General features: G+C 41.7%; 1 protein-coding gene across 2 annotated transcripts in view; it reads left to right on the top strand.

Annotated features, from left to right (window-relative positions):
• The window catches only part of DIS3L2 (DIS3 like 3'-5' exoribonuclease 2), a 4,570,298-nt gene that overhangs the window by 918,482 nt on the left and 3,634,436 nt on the right, over nt 1–17,380 (top strand). For both annotated transcript variants that reach the window (XM_044070680.1, XM_044070679.1), the window contains one exon: nt 12,226–12,327. In XM_044070680.1, coding sequence (XP_043926615.1) covers nt 12,226–12,327 — 102 coding nt within the window. The remainder of the gene's footprint in view (nt 1–12,225; nt 12,328–17,380) is intronic.

Below are 17,380 nucleotides of genomic sequence, written 5' to 3'. Positions count from 1 at the left end.
CATGGGATCTAGCCATACATAATCAAGTGCATGTTCAGGCAGTCTACATTACTTCAGAGCACACTCTAGTGGCAGACTCATTGAGCAGGTCCGGCACACAGACTCACGAATGGATACTCCACAAAGATGCGTTTCCAGACACAATCCATCAGTCCATCGGGGTGATATTCCTCACTTAGATCGTTTTGCCCCCCCCCCCATGAACCCAACTTCCTCTTTTCTGTTCCAGACTACCAAGTCATGTAGCTTGAAAAGTGCACACCCTGTCTTTTCATTTAGTGGGAAAATTTTGTACCCCCCCCCTTCCTCTGTTGCCTCACGTTCTGCACAAGATCAGGCAAGACTCTCCCTAAATCTTGCTGCTGACTCACTTTTTGACCCAGTCAGCATTGGTTTACCCCTTCTTTATCTCTTGACTAGGGACCATCACCACAAGTTACCTCACCAGGTGGATCTTCATATGACACTGTGGGTGATAGGATTTTGATTCCTTTATGGCACCTGTTTTCTGAGAATATGCTCTGTGTTTTGCAAGAGGCTAGGAAACACACTACCAGAAAGTCATACATGTCCAAATGGAAGAGATTTCCTGTCTGGTGCCTCTTGTCATCAAGATCTTCTATTGCTGGGAGTTCCTGTAGTTCTGTCTTATTTGTGTGGTCTACTCTGTGCTGGGTTGGTGTATTTTTCATTTAAAGCTCACCTTTCAGCAATTTCTGTTTCTCTGCCCTTAAATCCTCCCCTGGCCTGTCATTTTGAGGTCAAATTTCTTAAAGCATCCTTCATATCAGGCATCTAAGAAAGTCTATTCTACCTTCTTGGGACCTTAGTTTTGTACTTGAAAATTTGTCTGTGGCTCCTTTCTCTTCAAAAAAAAAAAAAAAAAAAAGATAGTGTTTAAGCTTCAGGCCCTCATGACTATTAACTCCTTTTCTAGTTTTTCACAGGCACAGATTGTATATTCACACTAATTCTTCTGTTATGCCCAAGGTTGTTGGTAGTTGCCCCTGAATTCAGGATATTCACCTTCCTTCCTTTTTCCTACTCTACAGTCTGCTAGTGAGAAGGTTCTTTACACCTTGGATGTACATAGACTGCTCAGATATTATTTGAATAAAATTAAGGCAATTTGTAAGTCTGTGCAGCTTTGTTTCTTTTCATTCCAGGACTTTGGGTTTGGCTGTCTTAAAACAAACTGTTTCATCCCAGATTTCTGAGGCCATTTATTTTTTTTTATTCCTTTCATGGCAAGTGTCATTTATCCTCTTTAAGGCCATATTCTACTAGGGTGTTTGCCTCCTCTGGTGCTTTTTTTCAAGTATGTAGACACCAATTCCATCTTTGAGGCTGCTACTTGGTCTTCTGTTCATATTTTCACTAAACATTTTGAATTGGATTTTGTTTCCATGGCAGGACCGATTTTTTTTTTCAGGACCATTTTGCATGGGAGGGCTGTACTGTGCCTTTCTCTTCCTAGCTTTGTTAGCTTTTGTGCTCTCCCTAATGTAAATAATACTGCAAGAATGATTTAGAAGGACATAGTAGGGTTGTGTACAATCTTACCATAACAGTATATGTCCTTCTGATCACTTTTGTAGTATTTAGTCCATCCCTCCTTCCCAGCTCTTGTCCCTGTGCCTTTGTTGCCCTTCTGGCCAAGGGGCCCTTGCATCCTCTTTCCTTCTGCCCTTTTCCCTTCTGGATGTACATGTTCTCCTTTGTCCCTGAGAGTATTATTTTTCTCCTGGGGCAATTCAGTTCTGAGTGTTTGCAATCACACATCACCTTTATGCCCTACACCTTGCATGGGGAGCATAGTTTGATGTACAGCTCCTATAAAAGTTAAAGGATTTGGTATACTGCTCTGCCATTGGACTGTCCTTGGCAGGAGATCCCTAATGTAAATAATACTGCAACAGTGACGAAAAGGACATCTGCTGTTGTGATGAGTTTTTCTCTGGTGTCTCCTGGTTGTATAGTCTGAAGATTTTATGTTCATATGTCCGCTTGTGTACCGTTATGATCACAGGCTTAGTTTGTACATTGTACGTAGAACCATGTGGAAGTTTTTTTGGATTTGGTTCCTCAGCTGGATGTCCAGCTATCTCTGTGCTTCGTGAGAACACAACAGTACTGGAATACTGCAGTAGTGATCAGTAGGACATCTACTGTTCTGGTAAGTTCTTAAACAACTGTACACTCTTATGAAAAAGCACTAATTTGGGCTTGGACCATGTAGTCTAAAGGAACTGGGGTGTTCTGATGCCATCCCAAATGGTGGGATGAAAGCTCTTAACTGTATTTGTTTCTTCAATGCAAGTTTTTTTATCATACTTAGGGTTTCACGTTTATTTCATCATTGATCTACATTACAGTTTGTGCTTGGACTCTGGGTGTTTAAACTGGAGTACATCAGCTTGAAGGGTGTTGTGCTGCTACAGCTATTGCAGTGTGATACTGTCACACAACCTAAGGTAACCTTTTCTCTTCACCTGAAGTCACCAGCGGTACTATATGAGCCTTTTGCTTCTTCCCAATTGGATTGTTATACGTAAGCACTGGAAAAGATTTCTACTATTTGGAATTTCCCCAGAGCTAATAATACCCATTGTTTATCCAGAAAGGGCAACAGGAGAGACAGTCCCTTTTCAAGGGTGACTTGGGGGCAATGTGTGGTTAAGTGGCTTGCTGATGGTTGCACAGTAGAAAATGAGGGCTGAGGGAATTAAGGAACTGCAGTTCACAGCAGTAACCACTGCACTAGCTACAGACTGGAGCAAAACCTAAATTTGAACATAAGAACAAATTCAGTAGGAAGAATATTTTTGAGAGGGATAAAAGGAGAAGCAGTTTTGATTTCTTGTTACAGCGGAATGCAAAAATGTGGTAAATACCAACAATGTAAGTTTGACGAGCAGGGCCACAGTTACATGGCACAGAAATTGCAGAACCTAATACCCCTCAATAAATTGCAAGACCTCAATTGCACAGTTTAATACCAGTCGGTAAATTGCAACACAAGGTGTGTGACTTTTTAATAAGGAAAAACTGAAAAAATTCTGAGGTGTAGACTATACCAGCATGCATATTGTATGTTTCTATAGATCACAGTGTCTGTATGTACCTTTAAGAAGCGTTTCCAGATGTAGCTCGTTTATATAAATACAGAGCATGTGCAGGCAGCTGTGCCATTTTGAGAGAACAACCAGAGTGTTAACATGTATGAGTGTGGTAGTCAGTCTATTTAAAAGTTTATTTAAGTTACAAAGCCTCATATCTAATGTTTGTGTGTAATAAAGCTGCTTGAGCATAACCCACGAATGTCTGTTCATCTATTTAATCCTGACCAGGCGAGCGACAGTATCCTAGCAAAACATTCAGTGAACTGTCTTAATTCAGGTACGTTTCTATTCACAATTTTTGAAAAAGTTGATTGTGACTGTAGGTGAGGGGTCTGGAAGAGTAAACTAGAACATCATGAACTAATTTGGGAGTTAAGAAGAGATGCAATGAGTTTTTAAGGAAATCTGTCAGTATTAGTAGTATATTAACATTTAAATATGTGTATTAACATTAAAATCTGTTGCTTTAGATGAAATAATTTTATGTATATAACAAATATGTTTTTATACATTTCATCTGTATAGTGTGCAAAGTGGCTAACTGAATTTCTTGATTTGAAAATGTGTTTTACTTCATTGGCACATGATGATTTTTGAGTATTTAAGTCTCTGTGAAACACTGTTGATTAGTTTTGATGGACACACTGAACTCATTTTTTAAAAGTTTTTTTAACCATTTAGTTGTTTTATTTTCCATATTCTATTAAATATATAGCTTGCGATTATGTGGATGGCGTGATGGTGTGTTTTTCTTGGTTCTTGGATGTTTTGACAGAGGACTGTTTTGGTTTATATTTCTAAAATGCCTGGAAAAAGCAGTTTAATAAAAGTTGAGTTTAAAGTTTATGATTTATGTGAAGTAGGTGCCATGAAGTGTAATAGATATTTAGCTCTACCTAAAGAAAGGCATTATGTTTCTCGATGAGAAAAAATGTAAAACTGCAAATTTCATTTGCCATAATTTGAAAGTTTTGAGAATTTTAAGAACATAAGAGTAAATTTGTCTAAGTAGAAGACCATTTTTAAGTGAATTTTAGTTGAAAGGTTTACTTATATTGTAAGAGCTAAGCAAGAAAAGGGAAAAAAGGATTGGATCCTTGAAGATGGACAGAGTTTCTGACAGAGCATACTGGGTAGTGTGAACATTTCACAACCAGAAGAGGTTTGGTTGAGTTTCATTGAGTTAAGAAACATGGAGTGAGAGGTGCAAAGGTGTTTGCAGTAGCTGTGAAATACTGGCAGGTTCAGTGCTAGATCTCTGAAGGACTGGATGGTCTGTATAAACTTTGCATTTAAGATTTGGATTGTCTGGAGGGAGCTAAAAAAATTGGAGGAAAGTATTCCAATACAAACCCTTGTAGAACTCCATAAAAAAGGAGGGTGAATGAGAGTATCTTACTTTCTCTCTCTGTTCGAAAACTGAATAACAGAGGGAACCAGGAAATGTAACTATTAGAAAATAAAATGGGTAGCTGTGCTGAGTTCATTACAGTCCTAGGAACAGCAAGGCCAATAATATGAAGATTGTGTGCACTTTGCCAGATACCACTCTCAAGGTGTAAACCACTCATTATCTCATAACATATATATGCACTCATGATTTCCTAGGCAAGAAAGCCTTAATGTGAGGACTGACATTGGTTTTATACAGGGAGCATGGTACATTCCGTGAGGAGTGGATCTCCTTAATGCAATAGTGAGGCAGGTGTTTAGCAATGAAAGTCTTACTGGAGCTCAGGCAATTCTGCAACTGAAGTCCAGAAAATAAGAACTACTGCAACAGTGCTTTCATAAATCATCTACTTTTGGTAAGGTACTACACATTTGTACTTTTGTCTGTCCAAATTTATCCTACTTTTTGGGACACTGGTCATTCAGGTGGAATGGTCCTTTGCTTGAACAGCATTCCAGCAGTGTAATACTATAACTACTGTTATCTCATTTGTCTCTGCTCTGAAACTTTAAGCAAATTCAAATATGCATGTCTGAAAGAATGTATTTTTTAGGTAGAGTACTGTTTCCTTGGTATTAATAGTGTTGTCCTTTGAAAACTGGAGATTCTAGTGAATGCATAATAACCACACTGATGTACTCTTATGTTATTCATAGTACCTTTTATGCAGTTACTGTTCTATGTGTATGTAAACATTAATGTATTGATCTATTAATTGTATTTCCAAGGTGTGGCTGAGAGTCACAAAATAATTTCCATTCCTTGAGTTCTGTCTCTCTGTTTACATTGTCCATTCCATTGTAAACTAACCTAGCTTTCAGGTAACTTTAAATTGCAGAACATGTCGTTCCACATTTGTCATCTTAATCCTGTCATTTGGTTTTCTTACTCTTCTTTCCCATTCTTTCTTTCTGCACCCTCAGTAAGGATTCTGCTTCGTTTTAATTCATTTTTGAGAGGAATTTGTTTTACTCTTTCTGTAGTCAAGCTTTGAAAATCTTGCCCCTGCAGGGCCGTCATATGTTCACAGGCTCAGAGAAGATTACTAGGCTAACAGCATAAGAGGCCTTAAAAGCCTAGCCATTATTAACAGAATTTTACCTGATTTTTGATCCCTAAGGGCTAGAGGATTGCTTAGATTTATGCCTATGTCTTCGAGTATTTTACAGACTACCCCTGTCCATAAGGGACATGGGTACTATTCCAGGAGTTAATTTTACAATTCCCCCATCCATTGAAAAAAAACTTTATTTCAAGAGATTCAGGGAAAGGAGCTGCTTGACATAAATAGGAAGCTGTTCCCGAGAAGGGTAATTTCTGAAACACATATCTTTCTCTCCTTGATTGTTTTGTTTGTCACAGGTTGGGTTTAGATCTCTAGATCAGGTAACCCTTGTGCAATTTGTCGTGCGAATGGCTTAAGAGTTCAATCAGGGCTGGATTTGCAAGTGCCTATAGGTTAGGCATAGATCACCCCTTAGTAGTCAGTAAGCAACAGAGTAAAGGGATAGGATTTTTAGTCTATCCCATAAAACATGTTGTTTAAATCCTGTATTTTTTTTTTTTTTTGTAATGAGCATCTGAGGCTTCTCCAGCTGTTCTAGTGCCTGGTCAGGTACATGGCAAAAGGTACATTGTACTCCATTATTGGTCTGATGAGGGCTGAGTGTATTGGGACTATAACTTCCTTGAATCTGAATGCCACACCTTTACTTATGAGCTGCGCCACAAAGAAGGACTTCCTCACCACTGTGGACACATGGCAGTCAAAGTTCAGGCTGACATTTGTCTGTGTACCTAGATCTCTCACTTCTGAGCCCATTCTTAGGAGTATGCTATTAATGTTATAATTTGCAGGGGTATTTGATTTCCCTAAGGGTATGATTATGCATTTTTTTGCATTTAGTTTTAGGCCATGGCTCTGGCACCAATCATTTGTCTGAGTCAGGCACTACTGAAGGATATCTACATCATTTGCCCCCAACTTGAAGTCATCAGCAAACGTAGTCAGCCAGAGGTTTTCTACATTAACCTTGATTTCAGAGAAGTATGTTCTGAATAGGAGAGGTTGCAGCACTAAGCCCTGTGGCACACCACTATTAACTAGCCTATTGCTGCATCTGGATTCACCCACTCTAAGAATAGGTGCCCTGTCTGTGAGCCATTTGGTTGTCCATCTGGTGATGTAGGGATTTATGCCCAGTTTTTTAAGTGCATCTGTAATACCGAAGTGGGAAATTGTCCAATGCCGTTGCTAGATCAATGTGTGCAGTATGCACTGCTTACCCTCATCCATGGCCCTAGTGACTTTCTCAAAGAACTCTACCAGATTGAGCATGGATGACCTGCACTTGACAAAGATGAATTGGGTTGGGTACAGTGTATGGAGGTTTTCTACATTTTATTTATCAGGTCCATGATTATTCTTTTCAAGCCTTGCATGTAAGGCAAGTCAAACTTATGGGTCTGTAATTTCCCAGGTCTGTTGATGCCTCCCCCCCTTTATGTAGAGAGATTTCTGTTGCTGTCATGTATGCCACAGGGACAAAGCCAGTCTGGAGGCTGTGGTTAAACAAAGATCATGGCATAAATCCTCTGGATACTTCTGTGCAGTATAGCAGGTCACTTAACTGTTGCACAAACCTAAATGTTATGATTTTCTCTGAGTTCTACTTCAGTAGCAGCAGCTGATAGAAAACGGTTATGCTGCCTAGCTTCATGCAGGAGAATCCCCTATGATATTTTCGTACAATGCCACCTCAACAGTATCAGCCAGAAAATACACCACCTACTCACCCCTGTGCTTTGTTAGTACCCTGGCAGCATGTAGAGTTTTGAGAACTATTGTAATAGGTCCTGACATCAAAACTAAGAGTAAATACTGCATTTATAAATTAACATGTGAGCTTCTACTTCCTATATAGAAGTTGCAAAGCTACTAATTGGCAGAAAGTAAACTAGAAATGATGTAGCAAAGCAACCAGTTCACAATGAACTCATAACAGAACCCTAACAGAATCATCTCTGTGCACTGTGACTTTACAGTTTGGAATAGATGAGAAAGGATATTGCATCTGGAATGAGTAATAAGAGGGACAACGACTTTTATGTCTACACATTGTGCAACATTATGGTCTCTGGTTAATGGAGAAGATTAAAGAACATGCTCTAAAGCTGCATTTTTGAAGCAGAGCTGTTCAGTTTCGAATGGATTTTTGTAAATACTTAAAGAAAATGATGTACTATGAATTGTTTCAGGACATATTGATGTGCAGTGAAGAAAAAGACCTTAGATGGCGAACAGGAATGTGTGTGTGTGTGTGTGTGTGTGTGTGTGTGTGTGTGTGTGTGTGTGTGTGTGTGTGTGTGTGTGTGTGTGTGTGTGTGTGTTATGGAAAAACTTTAGTAATCTAGTTGGCACTGTTCGGTTTTATTTTTCCTCTAGTGGACAAGCACTTAGATAACATACAAATAAATCCAGACTTATTCTAATTCAGCATTCGTTCTGCTGGCATTTCAGATAAGCCGTAACAAATTATGAGGAGAGTTGAGCAAATAAATGTGAGAAAGCTTGACTGTCAGCCAGGATAATTTAAGACTCATAGCAGGGAATAGCAGATTGTTTTGAGAGTGCATCACATGCAAGTGTTCAGGATTGCGATGTAAGACAAAAATAAAGGTGTATGGAGCAGTATGCACTTGTACTGCATGTATGTTCTACGTGCTTATTTAAGCAAGCAAGTACTTCTCTGATGTCCTTATCACTGTTGCAGTATTATGTACTCTTGGAATATCCTTCCAGGGATAGATGAACACCCAGTCAGCGTCTTTACACCTTCCAGACATCGTATGTCCTATGTGCAAAGCGAACGTTACATTTGTGACATACAGACGGCTAATCCTCAGAACTTCTTTACCACCCTTTTGAACTCTGCCTTTGAATTCAGTTAGTACACTGTTCACTGAATTGGTTCATCTACTGAGCTTTCTGAAGTTAAGTGTTCTGTTGGGGTCCCTTTCTTTTTTTCCTCCTTGTTGTTCATTTTCTTGTCATCCACAAGGGGAAAATGTGAGTTTGAGAGGAAGATTCCTCATATATATAGACGGGAGAAGTACCTTTTTAGTTTGTGTTCTACCATTGACCATATACGGTATGAGATTTATCATGTTTGTTCCTATGACATACTGCAGTTTTCTGCTTTCTTTCTCTATTTATTTAGAAAACAGTGCAAAGCTTTTGGCTCATGGTACCATGGCCAAATCTGATTGCACTAAAGTTCAGCTGCCACTTCAGAAAAAAAGCTGAAAAGGCATGTTACGGATCTGCTGTCGTCCAGTTTCCGTCATATATCTCCAGTGGGTTGGATGAAGAACCTGAGGACCATCCAGTGCAAGCATCAGTTCCCTCTGCAGTGACCCAGTTGGAGGCCAACACATGTCTACCTTCATGTCCATTGAGGCTGGGTGTACATCTGGTGCAGATGTAGAAGGGGAACCACAGCTGATTATATATATCTGAGGAGTCTGGGGGATTCCCCAACTATTAGTTAGGGAAGAGGTGCCGGGTATCCCCATCAGATCTAGACAGGGATCTGAACTGTCTAGATTTGTTAAAGCTGATGTTCCTTTAAAAAAGAAACAAAAAAAATTAACAAGTTGTTTCTGTGGCTCAGGATCCTCACAAAGTGTGGCAGGACTTTATTCAGGGGCTTTTTAGTGTCTTTATGGCCCTGAAACCCCCACAAGTGTTGTCTGTCCCTAATTCTGCCCCCAGTCTTTCACCCCTTCTAAAAGACCTAAGGATTCTGATTAAGAGTTGGATTCTGGTGAAGAGCCTTTGCACAGTCCTCCCAAATCCAGTGTGTTCATCTGTCTCCTTGGGGTCTAATAAAGATTCACTGTTCCCTGATTCTTTTTTTGAACAATTATCTTGAGGGGATACCGTGGTCCGCATAAAGGAACACTTTACGTGGGACTGTTTCCAGGTTTCTGATGTTCAAAATAGATACTATGAACTGTTGCATATGGAATCTCTCAGATGATCTGCAGTCCCTCCTGTTTTAGCTGCCCTTTGGGGTACCTTTTCTGTAGCTTCTCAGGCTCCTGACTCTCAACTCTGGCCCCTAAGAAGCCAGACAGATTTTATAAAGTTCCTGAGGATCACAAGTTTTTCCATAAAAGTCCTTCCTTTGATCCTGTGTTTGTTTCCATGTCTACCGAGAAGCCGTCCAAACTGTTATCCTCTTCCAAGCTGTTACCTTCTGATAAGGACTGATGTGCTAGGAAGAGGTATGGAGAAAGTGTATACCTCTGCTGCTTTGATCTTTGGGGCAATTAATTATGGGACATGTATGACTAGGTATGTCCTGTTTTTGCTCTCCCAACTTGGGAGGATTTTGACTGATGTGCCTTATTCAGACAGTAAGACTTCTGCCCTTTTTCTTTTGAGTTCTGCCTCTCAGCTGGCTCACCATTCTAATAAATGCAGTTACAATACTGCTGGATGCCTCTTATAGGGCAAGCTGCATCTGGATTTGTCATCGGGAGATACTGTTGGTAGTGCCTCCACTCCTTACCTGGAGGCATTAAGCCAAACTGTTAGATTCCCTCTTAGACAACTAGAATTTCTTTCGTACTGCAGCTGCAGAATTGTTTAAAACTCTTCAAGATAAGAGTATGATTATGCATGACTTGAAGCAAATCTTTTGATGTGAAGTTGTCTCTCCATTTATTCTTGCACATGGCTGCTTCGATTCCCACCTTAGCCAGGTCTGCGGACAGTGGAACCAAAGGAAGCCCTGTCCCTGGAGGCCCTATCTACTTTGTAATGCGTGATGAAGATATGCAGCTTAGACCAAGTGGCAGCTGCACATATAGTGTCCAAAGGTAGCCTAGCCGCATAAGATGAGGAAGTAGAAACAGCCCTAGTGGGATGCGCTTTCACGCCATGTTCTATTGGTTGATTCACTGAGGAATATGTAAATTTTATGCAGTCAGTTAACCATTTGGAAAAAGTAACTTTGGATACTGGTAGCCCTTTCTTAGTGTCAGCATGAGAAACAGAGTTGTTCTGATTTCCTAAATTCCTTTGTTCTGTCCAAATAGAATCCTAATTGCCTGTGAACATCAAGCTTATGCAACATATACTCCAACTTGTTAGGCTGTTTACTGAAGAAGGTTGGGAGTTCAGTAGTTTGATTCAGGTTAGTCTCGGAACACACCTTTGGAAGGAAGGAAGGGTTAGTCCTCAGTGATACTTTGTCAGGATGAAACACCAAATATGGGGGTTTGATAGATAGGACCTGAAGTTCGGACACTGTACGTGCTGAGGTAATGGCTACCAAGAAAATTGTTTTCTAAGAGAGAAATTTTTAATTTTAAATGGCAAGATGATGCAGGCTCAAAGGGAGGAAGAATAATCTGTGACAGCACAAAATTCAGATTCCAGGGAGTAAAAGGTTGTCTAACAGGCGGTCTAAGATGTATGGTATCCTTTAAGAAGGCCCTACATAGTCTGTGAGACATTAGATTAGAACCTTCAGATCCAAGTTGGAAATTCAAAATTGCAGCCAATTGAACTCTTATAGTGGCAGCTGCAGCACCTTCATGAAAAAGCTTAGTCAGGAATTCCAGAATGCTTGCAATTGGGGATGTAAGGGTCAATATTATGCTGGGAAGCCCAAAAAGCAAATTGCTTCCATTTGCTGTACGCCAGCAAATGGAAGCAATTTGCCAGCGTACAGCTTTTTAGTGGAAGCCTTATGAGAAGATACAAGAATATGTTGTACCTCCAAGGAAAATTCGTGTGACCTGGCTAAGGTGGGAATCGGAGCAGCCATGTGTAAGAATGAAGGCGAGATTAACAGCCCACATGGGACGTTATGGTAAGTACATAACTTCTTTTTTCTCGCTGTCCTTAGGTTCCAGAGGAATTGTCCATCTAAATCTTTTGTCTACATGCAGCATACACTGCCTGCTAGGAGCAGAGAGCTTTAGAGTTTTATGGCCAAAAAACGTATTTTCTGACAAATCTGCATCTATCTGATATCCAGTCTTCCTTCACCCTTGACCAAATTCCTTGTCCCTCAGGCTCTTTCTTTTCCTTTTTGGCAACAGATAACCACTGACATATGGAGTACTCTTCAATGTCCAAAATGGTTATTTTATGGTTTGGAAATACTTTTCTCCATTCCATGGCTTTTCTCAACCTCTTCCTCCTTGTCAGCTCCCTCATTTTTCTTTGGTTCTGCAGGATCTGGTGGAACAGTGAACCATCCAACCTGTCAGCCTGACTCAGAAGAAAACAGGTTTTATTCCAGCATGTTTCTGATTCCCTGTAAAGAAGGGGTTGTGGAGACCTTTTCTAGACCTGTCTTTTCTCAACACCTTTCTCAAGGTTCCTTCTTTCAGGATATTGTGTCTTCAGAAACGTTTCCCTCTGTTGCTGTATTTGGAATACACATGGTAAATTAGCCATTCAAACTGGTTGCTAAATTTAATGCTCTTGTAGTAACTTTTCCCTAAGCAATTGCAGTGTCACAACAATTAGTGTGTATATGCATTGTCTTTAAGCTGAAGTAGTGCATGATTCTCTAGGAGGAATCCTTTGCAGAGCTCATACTAAAACAGTAATTAATCTTTCTTCATTAGGATGGCATCTTTGACATTTTCATTGATGGAATCACTTCCCGTAACAGAGCCTTGAATGGTGACATTGTTGTGGTGAAATTACTTCCTAGGAGCCAGTGGAAGGTAAGTGTCATTCCTGTTGGTCTTGAAAGTAATTGGAGGTAGGTTTACATAAACTTAGCTTAACTGTCCTATTTGTCACAATATTCATAGTTTTACAAGGACGTAAGAGTGGACAGTTCTGATCAGGATGTAATTGTCAGTAAATGGAAATAAAAATAGTATTTTCTTTGTGCAGATGGAAAGTTTACAAGGTAGGATAAGGAATGATGAGTGAGACTGCGATATTTGGTTAGCTTTGGATTCTGAGCATGGACTGTGATTGTCATAAAACAAGTAAAGAATTTATAAACATCTCTGCTGTGGGAGAGACTGTTAGCTGAAGGTAGAATGCTATGTTTGACATTATAGCTGAAGTTAATCCTAAACACTAGTCGACAGTATACTAAGAAGAGATGGTTGTGGAAGGTGACCTGATTCCACAGGAAGCCAATAGGTGAGCTTTGCAGCTAGGCCTGGGAAAGTACCTGTTTTGCCCTAATGTAAACATGGAATAAATGTGGCAAACCTTTACAAAAAATAAGGACACCATCCCTGACTTAAAATGCTTATATCCGTAAGATCTGATAAAATTAGGAATAGAGGCTTAACCAGAAGGATATACTGTGATATTCTCAGATGTGAGGAGCATATAACTATTTAAAGTGGCAATGCAATTGGGAGAAAAGCTAGATTGTCAATTTCATGATAAGAATTGACAGATTTGCTTGATCCCAACAAAAGATCAGTACAAAATCTCTGTTTGGAAGTGTCTGCATAAATATTTTTATACCCCAGATAAACTCTACAGAATGTTCCAACCACAAGTGCACAATGTTGGAGATGTAGTGGGGAGCAACAGTGTGACTGGGAACACATTTTCTAATCAGTACACTACTTGGCAGGAGTTGGCATCTCACCAGAGTGGGGTTCCTTCTCAATTGGGTTGGTGCAATTAAAGTTTTTGGGCATAACATATAGTTAATCCAATTAATTTTACTACCCTCAAAAAATGATAACTTTGAGATGGAAATCCAGTGAGATTCCAGGTATCATAGAAACCTCAGCTGTTATCAATGACATAAAAAAAACATGGAGACAAACAAATGGAAAAAAGTACTAGGGATCTGCACCAAGATTAAATGGGACTAGCAGAGTGTTACCAGACATTGTTACATTCTTCAGACAACCGTTTAGGTGCTTGTATTGAAGAAACATTTACATGTTGCTCACTTTGTACCGTTGTTTTTTTATTTGGGAACACCCCTAATGAAGATGCCTATTAGAGGTGGGGAAACCTGAGATATTTTAAGTAGAGCCAAGCCAGAGCTGAGCTAAGGGTCAGCTTGACTCTTAGAGCTCATTAAGAGCTGAGCCAGAGTTGACATGAAAAATGACAAGAAAAAAAATGGATGTTGTGTGGCCCCACTTTTCGGGTGCTACCTACAACCATTAGGTAAACCAGGCACATCTTTGGTTAGCTTCTGGCAGCAGTTGTATTTATGAATAATGAAGGCCACCAATTTCAGTTTACTCTTTCAGAGAATGCATTCCTCTACCCACATCACACTGTCTGCAGTCATCCCCATTCCTTCCAACTTAAGCATCTGCCAACACAATGCCCTGCCTCATCAATTCTCCAAGTAAAGCCACAACATCTATAATGTTCCATCTAAACAGTTTACCAAATCCCAGCTGTCAGAAATTAACCAAAACACAGCAGTGATCCACACTCACATTATTTCATCTGTTAGGGTTCTTATGTCTGATTAATTCCCAACATAAAATGCACCAACCAGCTGGATGAATAATTTATGGACAGAGTGCTCTGTATAATGACATAGTCATCTTCCTGTTATCACAACATGTTGAAGGTACATCCCTGCAGTCTTATTAGCCCTTGCCGCCAGTTTGTCATACTACATCTGATGGCATGGATGTTCTGAGATTAAAACCCTTGCATCTTAATTTATAATTTTAGCCTGTCCTTAAGTCATTCATACTTTAAATATGGGCTGTTGGGTCCCATATGCATTATATTCCATTTATTTCCATTAAACCCCAGATGTTAAGTTGTCAATCTCGCCTTCATTCTTGCTGGATGGGTTCGGAGCCGATCCTCGGCTCCGACTCGGCCACTTACTAAAGCTCGAGAGCTAATTTTACCGGCTCAAGGCAACCCTATATCCCATAATGCAAGGCGATGACTACCCAGATCTCGTTTGCCGATTTCGCTTGCGAGGTGCTTTTCTTTACCGGCTCCTGGTAAGTTTTTCAAAATTCAGATTTTTAGTCTCACCTCTTTAGTTTTAGTCACTGTTGTTGTTGTGTAAACTCTTAACGATTAGTTTAACCCTATTCCCGTTAGTGTTCCCTATTTTTCTAGTTATTTATCCCTTCCCCTAAGTTAGGCCTTAAGCCTCCCCCTTTCCTAATTTTCTGTCAGGGATTCTGTGTGGTGTTTGAGTGTGTTTGTATCCCTGTTTAAATTTTTTATTATTGGATTGGGTGTTTATTGTGTGTGTGTCTGTTTTTTTTTTTTTTTTTTTTTTTGTTACTTAGTGGTTCCTCGACACTGTTATGTCGAAGGACACAAAGGTCTCAGGCTTCAAGAAGTATGACTTGTGCTGTCAGAAGATGTCTCTGACAGACGGTCACACTTCTTGTGTTTACTGCCTGGGACCTCTGCACCTGCAGGACTCTTGTGCTATCTGTCATACCTTCAGCCCAAGCGTCCTGCAGGAGCGCAGAAATAAATTAATACTGAGGGGCTTATTAAAGCCTGAGAGCTCCCCGACTAAGTCGGCTCGGGGGAAGCCCTCGAAACCAGTTAAGCCTTCGGCTCCACCTATCTCAAAAAAGAGATCAAGATCCCCTTCGTTAGAGTCGATACATTTGGCTCCGAGATCACCCCTGCTCTCGGAGCGGAGCCATCGGAGCCAGTCTTCTCAGTCGTCCAGGCTGTCCGACCACGACCTTGAGAGAGTGGTGAGTAGACTATTAAAGTCTCAGGCATTGGCCCAAATGCTCCATAGCCCGTCTCAACAGACGGTAGCTATCACACATCCACCTAACATTCCTCCTTCGACTCTCTTACAGAGCTCGGAGCCGGAGCTCCTCGGAGCCATGACGGTTGTGACTTCGGAGCCGATACCACCCCCCCCCTTCGGCTCCGTCATCCTCTGCTCCGATTTCCTCCTTGAGGCCTTCATTGGAGAGATCCGGGCATCTGGTCTCTCTCGTCGGCTCCGAGGGGGCGAGTGGCATCAGACCCTTGTCCGACCCTATTCTCCCTCTTGGAGCTTCGACGCTGGTGAGCTCAGCCCTGACATCGGCCTCGGAGCCGTCCCTGTCAGTGCGGCCTGGGGTTCCTATCTCTTCAGAGCGGGAGCCTTCTGGCCTCTCTGACGGGGGAGCCTTCGAGGTGATGAGGAGTGTACTAGCCCCAGGGCGTAGTCAGCGGTCAGTTCCATCAGCTCCTCCCACTACAGTGCCTGCTGACGTCTCTTCCCACTCTCTTGCTCCCGGACCCAGAGCTCCAGTGCCTCAGGTTTCCCCATTGGGAATATCTTCCTCTTCCGAGGCTTCTCCTGACCTGTCAGGTGAACCTCCGCGTAAGAGGACATGTAAGAGGAACCATCTAGACTCCCCCGAGTCTATTACATCTGATACTGACTTGGATGAGTCGGAGGGATCCCCAAGGTCCCCCTCTGAGGATTTCTCTTTCTCAGACATCCTTGAATTCCTTAAACAGAGGGGGAACTGGCCTTCCCTTAATCCTTCTGAGGACGAGTCAGTATACCTGGAGGTGTTCAGGTCTCGACTCTCCACCTCCTGGGTGTCTCCGCCTTTCGACCCTCTTATGGACGCGGTGGCTCGGAAGGCGTGGATGGCCCCGGATTCGGTGGAACCCATTCCTCGGAGGCCTTCTAAATTCATCACGGCCCCACCTGATAGGCAATATTTGACAAAAGGTGTCCCGGTTGATGCCATGGTGGTGGCTGCAGCCACCAAGAAGGAACTACCTGATCCTTCAGTACCTGTCCATCCTCCTAACAAGGATTCCAGGACTATGGATAGGTACGGCAAGCGGATTTTTTCTTCAGCGACCTTTGCCATGCGATTGCTGAACTACTTGTGTCACTTCACCTGCCTTCAAAGAGATGTTCTTAAAGAGTTGGGAGAAGTTTTACAGGATCCGTCAGCTGCTGGGACCCAGGATAAAATTAACTCACAGCTAGGAATCCTAAACTCTATTGTTAACTCCTCCATGTAGCTCATTTCATATGCAGCCGATGGAGCGAGTAGGGCCGCAGGTACAGGAGTGGCTTTAAGGCGTCAATCCTGGATGCGGCTTTGTAATTTTGCAGACCCCTTCAAGGCATCCTTCGCAAACTCTCCCTTTGATGGTTCGACCCTTGTTTGGACCTGAAGTGAAAGGCACCTTGACTAGATGCGAAGAAGATGGAAAGACTCTTTCTGCCGTAGGAGTCCATTTCTCCACCCCTTCAAGACCTTACCCAAAAGGTCAGAAGGGAGGGAAAATGTGGTTCCGCAAATTTCAAGGAGTCACGCCTGACGCACGAGGTCAGTTTACCCCCAGAGGCAGAGGGGGTAACAACAACAGACGCCGCCCTAGAGGCAGAGGGGGTCCGCAGAATCAGGGTAGCAGGGAGCCTCTCTGACAAACCCTTCCAGCATCCCTGAGATGTTGCCCGATTGTCCACCTTTGGAGGCAGTCGGGGGAAGATTATCGCTGTACCCAAGAGCCTGGCTTCCCCTTTCTCAAGACAAATGGGTACAGTCGATTATATCCGAGGGTTACAAAATTCCCTTTATTCAAACCCCAGTTCAGCAAAAGGGAACCCTTCCAGACGTTCCACCCGGTCTAAGGGAACTAGCAGTACCAGAGATATCAAAACTGCTAGCAAAAAGAGCCATCCAGCCAGTCCCAGTAGACCAAATAAGATCCAGAATCTACTCAAGGTTCTTTTTAGTACCAAAAAAGACAGGGGACTGGAGACCAATATTAGATCTCAGCAAACTAAACAAGTTTGTAAAGAAAACAAGATTCCGG

This window comes from Protopterus annectens, chromosome 4.part1, assembly GCF_019279795.1.
Source record: "Protopterus annectens isolate FY-2018-M chromosome 4.part1, PAN1.0, whole genome shotgun sequence".
Classification (NCBI taxonomy): Eukaryota; Metazoa; Chordata; order Ceratodontiformes; family Protopteridae; genus Protopterus; species Protopterus annectens.
The sequence above is the reverse complement of the archived record's forward strand: the minus strand, read 5'-3'. Positions and strand labels throughout refer to the sequence as shown.